The 18,048-nt window shown below is 45.7% G+C and overlaps 1 protein-coding gene across 1 annotated transcript in view; it reads left to right on the top strand.

The window, feature by feature from the left end:
- The window catches only part of LOC142765314 (rho GTPase-activating protein 20-like), a 185,026-nt gene extending 172,712 nt beyond the window's left edge, over positions 1 to 12,314 (top strand). The window contains exon 5 of the mRNA XM_075866076.1: positions 12,029 to 12,314. Coding sequence (XP_075722191.1) covers positions 12,029 to 12,314 — 286 coding nt within the window. The remainder of the gene's footprint in view (positions 1 to 12,028) is intronic.
- The last annotated feature ends 5,734 nt before the right edge of the window (positions 12,315 to 18,048 follow it).

The following is an 18,048-nucleotide window of genomic DNA, read 5'->3' as shown; positions in this document are numbered from 1 at the left end:
GTGAACTACCATTCCGTGCCCCCTGACCCTTCGGCCCACCTGACCGCGCTATCTCCAAGTGCCTCGAATGCCTTCTATTCTCCACCGTGGCGCTCGTCTCGCCCTGTATGCTGCTACTGTGGCTATCGCGGCCACATATCTCGTTTCTGCCGGAAGCGCCAGCAAGATGAGCGTCGGAACGATGTGCGTGAACGGGATTTGTACAACGGGGCGTCTTATCAAGGTCGGCGTTATTCGTCTCCCCTGCACCGGTCTCCATCTCCTCCTGCATCGACTGCACCACGAAACAGCCGAAACACGAGACGCCGCTCGCCTTCGCCTTTCCGCCGTTCCACTTCTCCACTTCGGCCCGCCTCATTCGCCTCTGATATTCATTCGGAAAACTAAGTGATGCAGTTTGTGGAGGAAAAACTGCATTCGGAATTAGAACTGAAATTCCTCCATTAGGCCCGTGTAACATGGTTTCTGTGGAAGTGGAAGGAGTGCGAGTCGATGCTTTGGTGAGCACAGGTGCGACATTGTCTGTGATACGTGCTGATTTGTGTGAACATTTAAGGAAAGGAATTACGCCTTACGATGGTTCCACGTTAGTTGCTGCCCAGGGGAACATCATTCGCCCTTCCGCGCTTTGTACTGTGCGTGTTTTCATCGACGGCATCCGCCATCATGTCCAGTTTGCTGTCCTGTCCCGCTGCTCTCACCAACTAATTTTAGGGTGGGATTTTCTATCATCTGCTTCCGCGGCGATTTGTTGTGGACAACGCGTCGTTCACCTCGCTGACACCGACTACATGCTTGACGACGATAACCACAAGCCACTTCGTCTGGTCGCTGCGAAAGACATCGAACTCCCGCCACTACAAGAGCAAATTGTCACCATTACGTCCAACGGCATCTATCACGGGGATGTATTGGTCTCACCGTCACCACTTTGCGTTCGCAAAGGTATAGTTCTTCCGTCCGGTGTCGTTCGTTTTTGCAATGGCTCGGCACTTGTCACCGCTGTCAACTCTACACCGGAGAAGATTTTACTGCCACAGGGCACTACTGTGGCTCGTGTTGCTGACTTCGAGCCTGTACTCGTCACGCCACTTCAGGCCATCGCATCCAAAGAACCTTGCCTCGGTGAGCATGTTTCTTCCTCCGCCTTTACCACCACTATCAGCAGCGAATTGACATATTCACAGAGGCAGCAGTTGCTCAAATTGTTATAGAAACATGCAAATTCTTTCGATATTTGCTCGTCTAAGCTGGGCCGCACTAATACTACAGCACATCGAATTTAAACTGTTGGGACATCTATTGTACACCGCCGACCCTACCGCGTGTCTCTAACTGAAAGAAAAATTATAGAAGAAAACGTTGCGGACATGCTTAAACGGGAAGTCATCCGTCCCTCATCTAGCCCTTGGTCGTCTCCTATTGTTTTAGTCCATAAAAAGGATGGCTCTGTGCGGTTTTGCGTGGACTACCGGGCACTCAATAAGATCACACGCAAGGACGTGTACCCTATGCCACGCATTGACGACGCCCTTAATTCCCTACAAGGCGCGGAATTCTTTTCAAGCATCGACTTGCGTTCTGGGTACTGGCAGATCCCCATGCATGAAGACGATAAGGAGAAAACGGCATTCGCAACCCCCGACGGGCTATATGAATTCAACGTGATGCCTTTCGGGCTCTGCAACGCACCCGCGACTTTTGAGCGCATGATAGATACCGTGCTGCGTGGCCTGAAATGGAAAAGTTGCCTTTGCTACCTGGACGACATTATTATCTTTTCGTCAACGTTTCCTGAGCACCTAGAACGATTGGATCAAGTTTTGACGTGCCTTGCCGGCGCCGGGCTTCAAATAAACACGAAGAAATGCTCTTTCGCTAGCAAATTTATCAAGGTCTTAGGACACGTCGTTAGCAAAGATGGCATCCGGCCCGACCCTGACAAGATTTCTGCAGTCCTTCACTTTCCGCGCCCCGACAAACCAAAGGAGCTTCGCAGTTTTCTTGGCCTCGCCTCCTATTTTCGCCGGTTTATCCAGAACTTCGCTTCTATTGCTGCTCCATTACACCAACTACTTGCTTCCAACGTCCCCTTTCTGTGGTCTCAAGAATGCCAAACAGCATTCGACCTGTTGAAGCGGGCACTCACGTCTGAACCTCTGCTCTGCCACTTTGACGAAGCCGCACCAACTATCCTCCATACCGACGCTAGCGGCCTTGGTATAGGAGCCGTTCTTCTACAACGCGACAAGTCTTCCCTAGAGAAAGTTATTGCATATGCCAGTCGCGTACTCACCGCTGCTGAAAAGAACTACACTATAACTGAGCAAGAGTGTTTGGCTGTTGTTTGGTCGGTCCAGAAGTTCCGTCCCTATCTCCACGGGCGTCACTTCACAATCGTTACAAACCACCATGCCTTATGCTGGCTTTCTACACTGAAGAACTTGTCCGGACGCTTGGGTCGGTGAATACTACGCTTGCAGGAGTACGACTTTGATATAACTTACAAGTCAGGCAGAAAACTTCAAGACGCCGATGCTTTATCTCGTTGCCCGCTTCCAACTACCCATATGAGCGTTCGTGAGAACTCAACCGCCACATCTACCAAAGTTCATACGCTCGCATCAATAACGCAACCCTTTTCGGACGACGAGCCAACAGTTATCTCCCGCCAGCGGTCCGATTCATACTGCAGACGCATCATGGACCACCTTTCGGGAGTTTCTCATCCACCAAACGCGCGACTCCGTCGTCAACTCCTGCACTTTAAGCTGGACAATGGGGTTCTCCACCGCCACGTCTACCACCCTGACGGTCAGCGCTGGGTTCCTGTACTGCCACGCTCTCTTCGACTTCAGGTGCTCGAAGCCTTCCACGACGACTTGACTGCTGGTCATCTTGGTTTTAAAAAAACTCTTGACCACATTCGATGTCGTTATTACTAGCCTGGCCTTTCTTCTAGTGTAGCTCGGTACGTCGGTTCCTGCTACCCATGCCAGCGTCGTAAACTCCCCACGTCGGCACCTGCTGGACCTCTACAGCCACTTCCGTGCCCTTCAATGCCGTTCGAGGTTGTAGTTGTTGACCTTTACGGGCCTCTCCCCGTCACATCTGCTGGCAAACGATGGATAGTGACTGCCGTGGACCACCTGACACGCTACGCTGAGACTTCCTCTGTTATTACAGGCTCAGCTGTGGAAGTTGCAGACTTTATTCTTCACGCAAAAATACTACGTCATGGGGCTCCTCGTGTACTGCTTAGTGACCGCGGCAAAGTGTTCCTGTCACAAATTGTAACTGAAGTACTGCGCGCATCTGGAACTACTCACAAGACAGCTTCAAGCTACCACCCTCAGACAAATGGTCGCACAGAAAGATTTCACCGAACCCTTGCAGACATGATAGCCGTTTACGTCCAACCCGACCACAAAAACTGGGACACTCTTTTACCATTCCTGACATTCGCTTACAACACCGCCGTTCAGCGAACAACTTGCTACTCACCGTTTTACCTCGTGTACGGACGCACCCCGACTACCTTTCTCGACGTCTCCTTCTTTAGCAGCCATGGGAATTCATGTCAGTCTTCTAGCGAAGAATACATTTCCCGCCTGGCCCAGTCTCGCCATCAGGCTCGCATCAATACTGAAGCGAGACAGCACGAGCGGAAGATCATCTATGACGAATCCCACCGCGTTGTGTCTTTCCAACCTGGTGACGAGGTGCTGCTTTTGACACCTATTCGCACTCCTGGTCTCTGTGACAAATTCCAACCACGCTTCATCGGGCCATACATTGTTTTAGAACAGACTTCGCCGGTTAATTATCGTGTGACACCACTCGTCGCCCCAACAGACCGCCGCTACCGCAGCACAGAGATTGTCCACGTTTGTCGCATGAAACCTTTCACGCGACGTTCCCCATCACTTTGACTTACGGCGGCCAGGGTGTCCGCTTTCAAGTGGGGGGGGGGGGAATTAGTGTGGGCATTTGTAACCTACATCGTCCTCATCCATGCATAATCACAATCACCATCATCCGCTTGTCTCTTTGCCCTCATTGCCACTCTGGATCATCATCATCGTCATCGTCTGTGTGCTGGCTCTGCCCGTTCGTTTTGCGAGGTCTTTCCTCCAATAAACGCTGTCGCAGCCAAGACTACCAAGACTTCATAATATATATATATATATATATATATATATATATATATATATATATATATATATATATATATATATATATATATATATATATATATATATATATATTAAAATGAAGTGCGCCACTTATGTTTTCTCATCCAACACTAAGAACCAACCAGCTCAACACAAAGAAGTGTCGGTTTGCCAGTCACAGCATCAAGGTATTAGGTCACGTCGTCAGTAAGCATGGCGTTGAGCCCGATCCCGACAAGGTTGCCGCGGTACTGCACTTTCCTACACCAACCACACAGAAAGACCTCCACAGCTTCTTTGGTTTAGCGTCGTATTTCCGCCGCTTTGTGCGTTATTTCGCTACTATTGCGGCTGCTCTGCACAAACTTCTGACCATGAGCGCTCCCGTTGTCTGGTCGGATGACTGCGAAGCCACTTTTCACACCCTCAAGCAATGCCTCACATTACGGTGAGTGCTTCGCCATTTCGACCCTGCAGAACCTACTGTGCTACACACTGACGCAAGTGGACTTTGCATCGGTGCTGTCCTTCTTCAGTGGAACCATGCTTCCGAAGAACAAGTCGTGGCCTACGCGAGCCGTACTCCGTCACCTGCTGAGCGAAACTACAGCATCACTGAGCAAGAATGTCTCGGCATCGTCTGGTCCATACAAAAGTTTCGTCCTTACTTATACGGCCGGCGTTTGACAATAGTGACTGACCATCATGCTCTGTGTTGGTTATTGTCTCTCAAAAATTTGTCGGGACGCCTTGGCCGTTGGGTATTACGATTGCAACAGTGTGACTACAGCGTCACATATAGGACGGGCCGAGAGCACCAAGATGCCGATGCTTTGTCCCGTTGCCCACTCTCGCAAAGCGCCGAAGTGTCACCTTCCATCTGTTCGTCACCGCCCGCCAAAGTGACCAAACAGACGGCTGCTGCTTCGAAACAGTTAGTTTCCTCGGCGGACCTTCTTTCGTCCACAGATCTCGCCTCGCTCCAACATGCCGATACCTACTGCCACACAATCATCGATCGGCTCACTGGCTTATTGCGTGCTCCAAACAACCGCCTAAGACGACAACTTGCCCGTTTCAAACTTCAAGAGGGAACATTATGTCGGGAAATTTACCATCCTCTCGGTAACCAATGGGTTCCCGTCATTCCTCGCTCACTTCGTCTGGAAGTTCTACAAGCGTTTCATGACGATGCGACAGCTGGCCACTTAGGGTTCCACCAGACCTACGACCGCCTCAAGACTCGCTGCTTTTGGCCTGGCCTCTCCACTTCTGTCGCCAAGTACGTCGCTTCCTGCGCGTCATGCCAGCACCGAAAACGTACCACGTCTGTTCCCGCGGGACCATTGCAACCTCTACCCCGCACCTCCACCACTTATGAGACCATGTCCGGTACGGCAGCAACCAGGTTATCTTTTTTTTTAATCCAGAGGCACGAGCCAGCGAGCCAGCCCGCGTGACATACGATGATGATCACTACAATGGTTTGGTCATACAGATGAAGATGAAGTACATAGTCAGCGCTCACAATATATATATATATATATATATATATATATATATATATATATATATATATATATATATATATATATATATATATATATATATATATATGTGTGTGTGTGTGTGTGTGTGTGTGTATGTGTGTGTGTGTGTGTGTGTGTGTCATTTACTAACGCGATATCATTGAAGAGCTCGTTTAGCTCGTTTTGCTAAAATTTCGATGTCAGTGTCGGCGGTTGTCAGCGAAAAATCACCATTTTATGCGTGACTGATACTTCGAGAACGAAGCAAATATAAATAAAACAAAAAATTCCGAAACAGAGTGGGCACCGACCCAGGGTTGTTTGGGTCCAAATGGGGATCGAACCCGGGTCCTTCGTGCGTGAAGCGCACTTTCTACAACACGGCCACACCTCTGCTTAAGAAAACTGTGACAAGAACTTCTTCTGCTTTGAAATGCAGAAAAAGTAGCTTTCATGCTTCACAAACACACCCGTATTGTGTACACGCTTCACAACGCAACATAAAATATTGCAGTAATAATGCGTGGTACAAGCGTCCATTGCCAACGGGTGTCAAAATAGGCGATTATCATAATGGCTTTATGGTTGAAGGCCGGTACCCCCTACAAAAGGCACACACGCTACTGCACCTATTCCCTTAAGGCCACGTAGTAGGTGCATAGCAAATTTGAAAAGGTTCCATGCACTAAGTGTTTGAAGAGCGCACAAAGAACATGATCTCGCTATCACATTCAACTCCAAAAGACGAAGCTTTAGGGTCCCCAAATTTTTTCATCAGTGTTTGGTAAATAATAATAATAATAATAATAATAATAATAATAATAATAATAATAATAATAATAATAATAATAATAATAATCTTTTATTGTCATCTTGAGTTGTACAAAACAAATAACAGGCCTGTCAAAGCCAGACGGTGGCTGAGAGGACTTGGCACGGCACATCGGCAAATGACAGATGACATACGTTTTGAAAAGCTTTTCATGTAAACAATCAGAGAAAAAATACATGTCACTCTTTTATGCTACATTTAAACACAATAACAATCAAGAACCAAATTAGCGGAAGCAATACTACCTAAACAGCAGAAATGTGAAGATAAGTATTGAAAATTTTAAAACAGATTTTACCCATAATGCGATAACTGATGCAGCATTAAAGAGACCTTATGCTCTCTCGTAGACTGCGTTTACTCGTTGACGAAAAAACACTGTCGGGTATGTCATTAAAAACAGTCGGGACATAGACCTTTCTAGTAGCTTCGCCACATTGTGTTTTGACAAATGGCACAGAAAAGCGGGAAGTTTTCTTCAAATATACGAGGGGCAATGCATTCGTTTTTGAAATGAGAGCCCCAGAAATGCCGTAATACAACAGTTTCGTTAAAGGACGCTTTGAAAGACGGCAGGCGAAGTAGAGAAAATAAATTTACATTGTCTGTTGAGGAATGATTTCACACAATGGATTTCAACATACTTTTTTAAATATTGTCAACCGGACGCTGCCATCGTGAAGAACAGAAAGCAAATAAAGTGATGCCATATCGTGGGATACTATACGCAAGAGCAAGCACAATGGTCACTTTAGTATTGATGGATTCAATTGATATAATATTGAAGAGTAACCACGAGATTTTTCGTAGTCTGCCACAAGTGTAAGCCAATTGATCATTCCAGGACAGGTCGCTATTGAAAAACACACCAAGATATTTTATAGAAGTAACATATTCAATGGGAGTACACTTACAGGGACGGAATCACGGGCATGAAGGAGTGGGGGTGCATTCGTAACCATTGCTTTCAATAAATTTTTAATTAATTTCGTTTTTTTCTGATTAATCACCAGGCAATTATTCTTAAACCATGACGAAGCCTCATAAATACTGTCTTGTAGTAGTGACAACGCTTTATTGTAACATACATGTTTCGTTAACAGAACAGTGTCATCGGCATACTGAAATACAAGACATTTTGGAACAGCAACAGTAAAATCATTTATGAATAAATTAAAAAAAGAGGAGATAGAATGAATCCCAGTGGTACACCAGCTTTCAAGGGAAGCCTATTACTCAAAGGTAACTGATTGTGTAACCGCAATACCTGGGAACGATCAGAAAGATAATTTTTAAGAAAGTCGTAGAACGGACCCCAAAAGCCAAGAAAGTATATTTTCTAAGCAATATAGAGTGGTTTACGGTGTCAAATGCTTTAGAGATATCAAGAAGAACAGCATAGGCAAACATGTTACGTTCCAAAGCATCATTCAGTTCATGGGAAAATTCTTCAAGTTGATCAATTGTTCCACGACCTGGGGCAAAACCAAACGGGCGGCTTAAAATGAGCGAAAATTTATCCAGAAAGGAAGTCATGCATTCCAATAGGAATTTCTCAATTATTTGGGATAAGATAGGTAAAACTGTAATGGGTCGGTAACTGTCAACGCTATTTTTTGGTCCACCTTTAAATAGTGGCTTTGCAATTGCTGTTTTTAAGTCTAATGGGAGTGAAGCAGTCTCCAGGAGTCCATTAAGCAAGAAAAGCAGAATTTCTTATAATGTGTTTAGATTTCGCTGCAGCAAAGATACAGAGATACCGTCAATAGATGCTGGTTTCTGCCTTTTGAAGCCGGAAACTATTCTAGTGAGGTCATCTATTGTTAAAGTTTGAAGGAAGGCCGAGGCAGGTGTTGATTTCTTTAAACCAGAACGGCCTTTCGCCGCCGAAGGAAGTCCACCAGACACATTTGCCAAGTAGCGATTGAAAAGATCAGCTGTATGCGCAGGGTCCCCAGTAAACGCATCAGTAGGTTTATCATCGCTATTTTCTTTAGCTCGAAGATGGTTTATCAGTGACGACATCCGCACCGGGTTTCTGGAAGATAACTGAAACTGATGATGGAAGCATCGTCGTTTTGCGCATCTGATAAGGGCAACCACTTTATTCCTTGCAATTCTGTAATTGGTTCGAAGTTCTGCTTTACCAGGGGACCGTTTAAATTGTTTTTAAAGCATGTCTCTGTCAGCGATTGCTTCTAAAATATCTGGGGACAGCCAGTTATGATTACGTCTTTGCTTAGCCCTAGCAATACGAGTACAAGAATGTTGCAGATTACGCATGTTCGAGCAAAACCTATCATATACTTCACCACGAGAACCAGAAACAATTAGGGAAGACCAATCGAACTCTAATTAACGAATCCAGTTTGCGTTGATCAATAACTGACACACGCATTTCTTTACGCGAGCTGTCCGCTTTCAAGCAGCAAGAGGCAGAAGGCAGTGTTTTCGAAGAAAGGCGGCAGGAATTAAAGTAATGGTCTGCTAGGCATTGTGCTTTGACACAGGAGCTCAAAGTGTGATTTGGCGCCCGTACTGCTATATTGTCCGAACCAAAACGTTTTCATTGACCACTTACGACTTTTCGTGTGAAAGCTGTAATTTTGTGTTCCAGGCCGAAAGCTGACAGAGATGAAAGATAATCAGACACTTGGATTTTACCTAGACATAAAATACCAATGTTCAGGTCACCCGTAATGCAAAATGCTTCTTCACAACTAAAACGCTTCAAGACAGCTTCTAGAATAAAGCGACTGACACTACTATTAGGGGGCGGTAGATTGCTAACAAAGTAAGATTTAAATGAAAGGAACAGAACTTCAAAGTAAGAACTTCAGAGTGGGTGAAACTAACGTTTACTTCGGAAACAGTACACTTATCATTCACAAAAACAGCAATGCCACCACCTCCACGAAGCCCTCCAGTTAAGAATTTAGCGGTGAAACCTTTCAGCACAAATAAATGCAGAACTGAATCTGGAACATTAATTTCAGTGAGTACAAAAACATCCACGTAAGTGTTTGCATCTTCTGACAAACTTTTGAACTCCTCCCAGTATTTGCGCAAGCTGCGAATATTTACATTAACCAAAGTAAAATCTTAATCAAAGTTAGGACCAAAGCTTCCCTTAAAGGTATTGAAGTTGGAAACTGCAAGTGGAGCAGATGGCACCATATTCATTTGATCTTTTCAATATCGCCGTCACTGAATATTCGAATGAGTGAAGCGTCCTCATCCTTCTTGGAAAATATTTTGCCTGCTCTCACCCAAACAAATTTGTACTTGTTTTGCTTGCCCGCCGACCTAGCAAGCCAGAACAGATGCCTGTTGAGCTTTTTTAGGTTGTCATAGAAGAAAAGTTTTGGTAGCACTTTAGTGAGGTATAACTCTCGTAATTTACTATGCCTGTTATACCATTTTTTTTTCATAGCGATATTGCAAAAGCGCACCAGAACTGTTGAAGAAGAATCCTGCTTGCCAGGAAGGCGGTGCACGGCAACCAGATCAGTAGCAGAAAAATCATGCAGTTCAAGTTTCACAGCAAGATCTATGAGCATTTCTTTCAAATTTTCATTTTGTGTGACTGGTAAGCCATGAATTTCCAAGTTAGACAGTCTACTGTATTGGTCGGATTTGTTTTTCTATTGTTGTAAATGATGTAAAATTTTAGCCTGAGCCTCAACGATTTCGTTCAGTGTTTTAATTTGTTTGCCTCTGTTTACTGCAGCGCCCTCTGATGATTTGAGTTGTTCACATGTGGTATCATATTGCTTTGAAAGAAAAGAGACTGACTCATCAAGGTCAGCGACTGACTTTGACAGCTGCAAAAACTCTGTCTTTAGAAGCAAGAGTGAATCAACCTTCTGACTTAGTGCAGGCAGAACTTCAAAACTTTTTTTCATATCTCTAATTTCTTCGAACTAAGCGAAAATAAAATTGCTGCTGCTTGGCGTTGGCGGTGCATCGGAAGATATAGCAGAGGCACATTGCTTTTTGTTGGCTATGCAGTTTTTGCAAACCCAACAGTCTCTTTTCGACTGCACCATAGTAGTAAATGTATTCAGAGCTATGCCTGAGCAGCTAGATCCAAGATGATCGAATTATTTGCACTCAAGACATTTCATAAATCGACCGCCCAAGGCACAGTCTTATGACATGAAATACACAAGTCTTCCTCACTCATAGCAACTGGCAATGAAAAAGGAGTTTGGCAGTCAGCAGCAAATGGCTTACAGTAGGTAAGAAGAGGTGTAAACAAACAATATACTTGTCAAAAGACGGATGATCAGTTTACAGGCCAGTGGCTCGCCACTGACTGCGAAGCGTGCAGCATAGGTTGGGCGTATTATCCTGGTGAACAACGCCAAGTTGCCAGATGAGCAAATGCTGATTTCCGCAGCAGTGTAGAGGCGATGGCAGGTACCGATGAAAACGCAGCTTGCCCATTCGAAGGTCCCTTATGGAGCAGGGGCGCGAGCCACGGAGGGGGCGTTTTCTTATTCTGATGAACCGGGTGAATTTTGTAGAAAAGCATGTTCCAAGCTTGAAAGACAGCTTAACACCATCGGCAGGCGTCAACGGAACCGCAGCTTGTCACCCAGGCAGGAAAAGTCTCAGGAGAACCAGCAAATCTGTCAAAAGATGGATGCTCAGTTTAGAGGCCAGTGTCTCGCCACCGAATAATAATAATAATAATAATAATAATAATAATAATAATAATAATAATAATAATAATAATAATAATAATAATAATAATAATAATAATAATAATAATAATAATAATGATAATAATAATAATAATAATGATATTAATAATAATAATAATAATAATGTTCATTTTTCATCAATAGTTTTATGACGGACAGCTGCAGGTAAAAGCTGCTCGATGAGGCCAACTATCCCTTCTAAACAAGCCCTCATTTCTGAACAGCCTCGTCAGTGGCCCAATGCAGTGAGACGTAGTGCACACGCATCTAGCTTAAGACCCCGATGACGTCCTCAAGTTTCAAACACAGGACTGCCCATGTTAACGTAGCGCTGGCTTCGCGATTTTCGCCTTGCGCACCACCAACCTGTTTTGACAGACTCAAGGTGCTCGGTATTTTGCTTCTACGGCATGTCAATACGTTGAGGTTATGTTGGTGGATGATATTTGGTGAGACATTTCTGTACCGGAAGTTTCAAGCAACAGGTACCCCAAGATGTATTTTTGTTTGCAACAGCCGGTGTTCATTCGGAACGCTTGGGGTGCGTTATTAACGGCTTCTATTGCCCATGACTTCCCCCCTGGAGACAGAGGTGGAAAACAGCAAGTTTCTGGGTGCCATTCAATAGACTGTTGTTCGAGCCTCAAGAACTCTTATCTCTGAAAATTCAATATGCCGTATACATATGCAAGGACAGTCCTAAAGTGAACTTATTTCTCTTAATTTATTCCTGCATAGCCACGACGGATGATATGCGAAAAGTACTTGCGATATCTCTTTCAGGACATGCAAGTGCCTAGCGGCCTGCCACCAGGAGCTTTTGCGCCACTGGCTTCTGGTGTTGCGCAAGGTGTGCTGTGCCGTGCCTAGCAGCCACACCACCCCGGTGCTGGCGGGCCACTTCGTGGGACCCTCAATGCTCTGGCGGCCCGGCGCCCGGTTCGTCGAGTATCCGGAAGCCAGAGAGCACGCAGCACTCACGACCATCGTCCGCTCCCTCATCCTTTTCCTGGATGACGTATGGAACAACAGCGACGAGAAGGCACGCACTCCATCTTCATGTTTCTAGTTCGAAGCCACGTAATGTACCTTTCTCAGTAGGCTGGTGGCGTATACTAGCATGTGGAGGTTGTCAACGCTCACCTGGATATCTCGGTTGTTTTGCACATGCGGAGGGGTCGAGCCAAGCTGTTGCGTGCATTTTCGATACTAATGAGTACCCAGTGTTGCCAGTTGAATGTCATTATATTTGCTAAAAACATATTTCATGTTTGTAAATAGCAGTTGTAAACAGGGTCACTCAAGCACTGAGGTGCTGCTTGAGTGCTTTTGAACTAGGCTCCAACCAACTCAAAAGCTAGCCACCGCCACCTATGATCACGTGACAAATGACTCAGCAGTAGCAAAGCTGCCTCCGAGCACAGTGCACCGGAGCGTGGGAGGCTCTCGCCGCGCGGTGCTTGGAGGCAGGTGCCAGTTGTCACGTGATTTCCGGGTAGGGAGACCCACCGCCATTGAATTTCCTAAAAAAAACTATAAGAGAATCTGGCGCTTAGATTGTTCAGCGACGATGAGAATGATGGGTAGTACGTGTATTTGATTAAAACATTGATTTGCAGGCTTCCAGTGCACTGCTGGCTCAGTGTATTAGTGTTCCGGTTTTCTTTCGAATAAAAGAGCAATCTGTTTTGAACTTCGCAACCCGATTCATATTGATGTGCTAGAAGGTTGAGCTGGCGAAGCATAACTGCTACACCTTTGCTGATTGTCGTTTCGAGACAAAGCAGCTGAAGCAAACAGGAACCAAAAGTAGCAAAATTAGACAAATCCAAGTGCTAGCCATCAATTCTTGCTTGCTGATGCATCATGCTTTGCAGCTCCCACAGGCGCTGACGGAAGAGTTCCCTCCAGTGCATTCATAGGAAAATATGTCAACCACTACTAGAAATTGAAGAAGCTTTCACGGTATCATGTATTAGACACGTCGTCCAAGCAGTCAACCGGAAATCAGAACCGCTACCAGACGGCGTCACCAACGCAACTCTCAGCAATCCCGATGACACGTCTATTGAACGGCTCACCGACTTGCTCAACAAAGCGTGGAGCACGGCCAAGGTTCCGGAAGAATGGAAGACTGCCATCACGGTGCACATCACAAAACTCGGCAAACCTCCCAGCATCGACAACCTACGAGCAATCCCACTAACGTTGTGCGTAGGAAACTATCCTGAACAGGGTAAACGACTACGTCGGATACAAAGGTCCTACCCACATATTCACACAATATGGTTGGCTTCAGAGTCAGCCTCTCAATGCAAGATGCAATGAAATTCATCAATCACCAAATTTTGGACGTATTTTCCACGTACACCAACGCCATTTAAGGTCTGAACTTGGAAAAACGTTTTGACAACGCGAAACACGAAATAACATTAGGGAAGAATGAAAGTTTTGGGTTAGGAAGCACACTTTGCGACTACGTTAGGTCCTGTCTGTCATAATGGAAAAAAACTACGCATCGAAGACGGCACACGGAAGCGTTAATGCTTGAACACCCGCGAGAGCTACCTCAAGGAGCCGAATATCCACAGTCCTCTTCAACCTGAGCATCAACTGCCTCTCTAGTAAAGTGGAATGCTGGATCATTTGGTACAACATAATGTGGAAATATATGAGCGCACGAGGTAGAAGGAAAAAGCACTTGACAGAAAAGATGCTCAACTTACAACTGAACTTTTATTGGAGAACATTCACTACCTAAACAGGAGCTCCGGCCATAGCTCACAAGTTGGCTGACTTGGCGCCTGGTGAAGACAGAGACAGCTGCCTATCAGCAGCAGTCGAGGCATTAGGTTGTGCGCCATGTAGCGAGTTTTGAAGCCTAATGGTTCTACGCAAGACAGCAGAGTGCATCAACAATTTGGGTTCGGTTCTCTCATACTGTGATAAAGATGGCGGGTCTGCTGTCCTACCCGAGCTTCATTTCGAAGAAAAAGCAAAAGCAGATATAGGAAAGAACTTCAAACCGTTCAGCGGGACGCTTTCCAAGGTCAAATCAAGAGCGGTTGTTCTCCTATCAGAGGTGGGACTAGAAAGTCTTTCGAAAACCGTGAAGTCTTGGAAAGGTGACGTTCTAGAAGTATTAGTTTCAGCCAAGACACATAAAGTCATGTGTCCCTTATGAGTGTCTGTCACTGAAAAGGGGTGTTGGCAGCATCTTGTGCACTCCTACCTGCAACGACACCTGAACCTATTGACTCCTGATGAGCCTTTCAAGCTCAAGTGTTCGGACGTTCTGGTGAAAGACCTGTGGTCAGGCAGTGCGGTGCTAATTACGGTTTTTCTGTTGATGTCGAAGAAATGTTTTATTCTGTCTCGCACGATGAACTGTTTCTAGCTATACGGGAGGCCATCGACTAAACTTTCAAAACAAAGCTATAATTACTAAACTTTCAAAACAAAGGTACTAAACTTTCAAAACAAAGCTATAATTATTAATGTAGAAAATTTCATGAAGCTACTTCAGTGCTATACCTGTGTGCGACCTTGGTGAAGTTTGAAGATATGTCAGTTGTCCAAAGGAAGGGCATATGCATTGGGTACTGTGTGGCCCCTGTGCTTTGTGAAGTATTCTAAGCAAAACTTGATGGGAAGCTGAAACATGAGCACGTGGGACAACCTGTAAGCAATGTCTACGGATATGTTGACGACTTACTGGTGATGTGGAACATAAAGGATAACTGTTCACACACTTCAGTAGTAACCAACAATTTGGATTGCTTTAAACAATGCACAAGTTCATTGTAATTCACACATGAACAACCTGCCAGAGAGGCTTTGCAGGTTTTAGATTTTAACATTGATATTAATGAAGGTGGTCACGTTTGCTGGGAGTTTCCCCGTGGTCAAAAGAGGGCCTGTTACCCTTTGACTCTTCTCATAGCAAGCTAGTGAAAAGGGCGATAGTGAATTTTTGCCTTAGTTCATCACTCAGCAAATCATGTCCACATAAAATAGAACGCAGTTTCCGGAATTAAGTAAGGCGTTTATTCAGTTGGGGTTACCCGCACTGCTTGCTTGTGGAAGTAGGCAGTACTATGTTAAAGAAATCAAAGAGGTTAAGTACCACCAACACGGCGGAAACGAGGCCAACAAAAACGGTTGTAGCCATGCCCTATGTGCACAAGATGTCACACTCTTTGACGAAGATTGGGCGCAAGCATGGAGTACATGTTGTTCTCACGGCTCCCTGCAAACTGTCAAAACTGTGTTTCATGATAGGAAATCATGGAAGTGGAAGGGTGAACAAGAGCGGTTGCACTAATAAACATGCCACGCTGTTTGTACGGTGTACTCCAGGGGTTGTGTACATAATACCCTTGAGCTGCGGAAAAGTGCACATCGTCCAGACGGGTCGTTGTTTAAATGATCAACTCCGAGAACATGTGACGTCCTTGAAGGTTCTCGCAGGTGGCACGCACTTGTCAATGCACTGCAGGGATTGTGGGTTCAATCCGCAGTTTGGCAGCATGAGGATTCTGGGCAAATCTAAACACAGATTGACCAGATAAATCATGGAAGCAGAATAGATTAAGGAAAACGCAAGCGCGTGTATTAGTGTTGCTTCGGTAGCACTAAGTGAAAAAGAGATGTTTTTATAGCAGTTGAAGTAGATAAATATACCTTTTTTGGGAAGGGGGGTGGCACCTAGAAGTGATGGTTGCGCCGGCGTGTTTCTGCGTTCTTTCGCAGTGAATGTTTTCTAATACAAGTTCAGTTGTAAGTTGAGCGTCTTTCCTGTCAAGTGATTTTCCTTCTACCTTGTCGCTCATATATTTCCACATTCTTTTTCTCTAAGAAACTCACAAACGTCAACGACGTCAAGCACACCGTATAGTCCGAGGATGTCAAAATTTGGTGTGTGGGCAGAAGTGAAGGTCAAATACAAAAAGCCATAGACACGGTAGAAGAGTACCTCTTGCCGATGGATGTGAGGCGCTCGCACACAGAAGCACTACTGCTACTGTACAGGAAAGAGTGAGGCGTGCAAACCAAGAGTGGGAAGCCGGTGGTAGAAAGCGACATTCGCCTTAACACGAGCGATGGTGTGTGCTGATATTCCGAGGGTCAATAATATCAGAATCCTCGGCTGCTTCATTTATTCGGGGGGCGACAATAGCACCACCTTCAATAACACAGCCAACACAGACCATGCTGTTCATTTGATCAAGAGAATCTCTGGCGGGTATCGAGGACTAAAAGAGGACCATCTGCTGAGATTAGTGGACGCATTCTCGTTGTGTCATTTGTCCCATGCGGCAATGCACACTCGGCCAAAGTCAGAGGTGACCAAACTTCACGCAATAGTAAAGAAAACAGACAGGAAGGCTCTCAGTCAACATATTGGAACTATACCACCAGAAATCTCATCAATTTTGCAGCGCAAACGGAGTCCTACCTAGAAGGCGCAGGCCTCCAACTGTCTCCAAACAAATCAGAACTGTTACTGTACAGGCTGGCCAGGCAAGGCGTTAAGAGACTTCCAGACCTGGACCGAATTCCCATCTCCCTTTTTGCAAGAAATGGACAGCGCATTCCACGAGTAGATTCAATCAGAATCCTAGGACTACTGATTGGCGCGAGAGGGTGTAACGCCAAAACCCTTATGAACATCACGGCCAAAACCGAAAGCATGCTGAGACTTGTTGCTTGAGTATCAGGACGCAGAAAGAGGCTAAGTGAAGCCAATCTACTTCGGATCCATCATGCCTTCCTAATGAGCCACTATTATTATGTAGCATCGGCCCTTACCTGGACTAGAACAGAGAAAAATAAGCTAGACACTCTGATCCGTAAGAACATCAAAAAGGTACTGGGGTTACCAGTAACCACATATTCTGACAAATTAAGACAACTCGGTATGCACATGAAGTGATCGAAGCGCAGGTCACCGCCCAGGTGGTCAGGCTCTCGTCAACCAGGGCAGGAAGACGCATCCTGGACGAGGCTTGCATGGCTCCTAGAATACTTGCTGAACGGGAAATTACCTTATCCCGGGAGGACCGGGAAACCTTTGTGGTCAGCCGATTCCCTCGGAATATTCACCCGCAAGACAATGTAGGGAGGCGAAAAGCCCGAGCACGGGCGATATTACAGAACGCCGCCGAGAATTGAGAATCGACTGTCTTTGTTGATGTGGCTCAGTACGGCAAGTCTAGCACATTCGCGCCGGCCGTCAATGACGGCAACGGGGAATTACGCTCCTCAGCCTCGGTCAGGTTAGCTACGAGCGCGGTTGCAGAACAGGTCGCCGTTGCCCTGGCCATGACCGAACGCTCACACACCACCGTGTTAACAGACTCACGAGTGGCCATCAAAGCTTTTGAGTCGGGTAACCTAGCGCGAGAGGCTGCCTCCATTCTAGAAAAAAGAACAGACCCTGGCACTTGCTTAATCTCTTGGTTTCCCGCCCATAAGGGTGTGGACGTTCATCAGCACGTACCTAACCTCAACGAGCTTGCCCATGACCGTGCGAGAGATCTAACGCGCCGCGGCGGCATGGAGGCCTTATGGGGTCAGGATAAAATCTGGCATAACGATCCACTCCTTACGTTTAATGAAATCACATCTCATTATCGGCTAAGTAGAAGGGCCTATCCTCTTCCTCATCCGAAGTTAGATAGGTCTCAGTCAATTACACTTAGAATGCTCCAGACGGGCTCGTTCCCCTCGCGGGGCCTTCTCAGTCGTATCTCCACAGACGTTGACTCAAGTTGTCCGGAATGTAATGAAATTTATAGTTC

The sequence above is a fragment of the Rhipicephalus microplus genome, chromosome 1 (assembly GCF_043290135.1).
Source record: "Rhipicephalus microplus isolate Deutch F79 chromosome 1, USDA_Rmic, whole genome shotgun sequence".
In the NCBI taxonomy this organism is placed as follows: Eukaryota; Metazoa; Arthropoda; class Arachnida; order Ixodida; family Ixodidae; genus Rhipicephalus; species Rhipicephalus microplus.
This window is presented reverse-complemented; position numbering and strand designations above follow the sequence as displayed.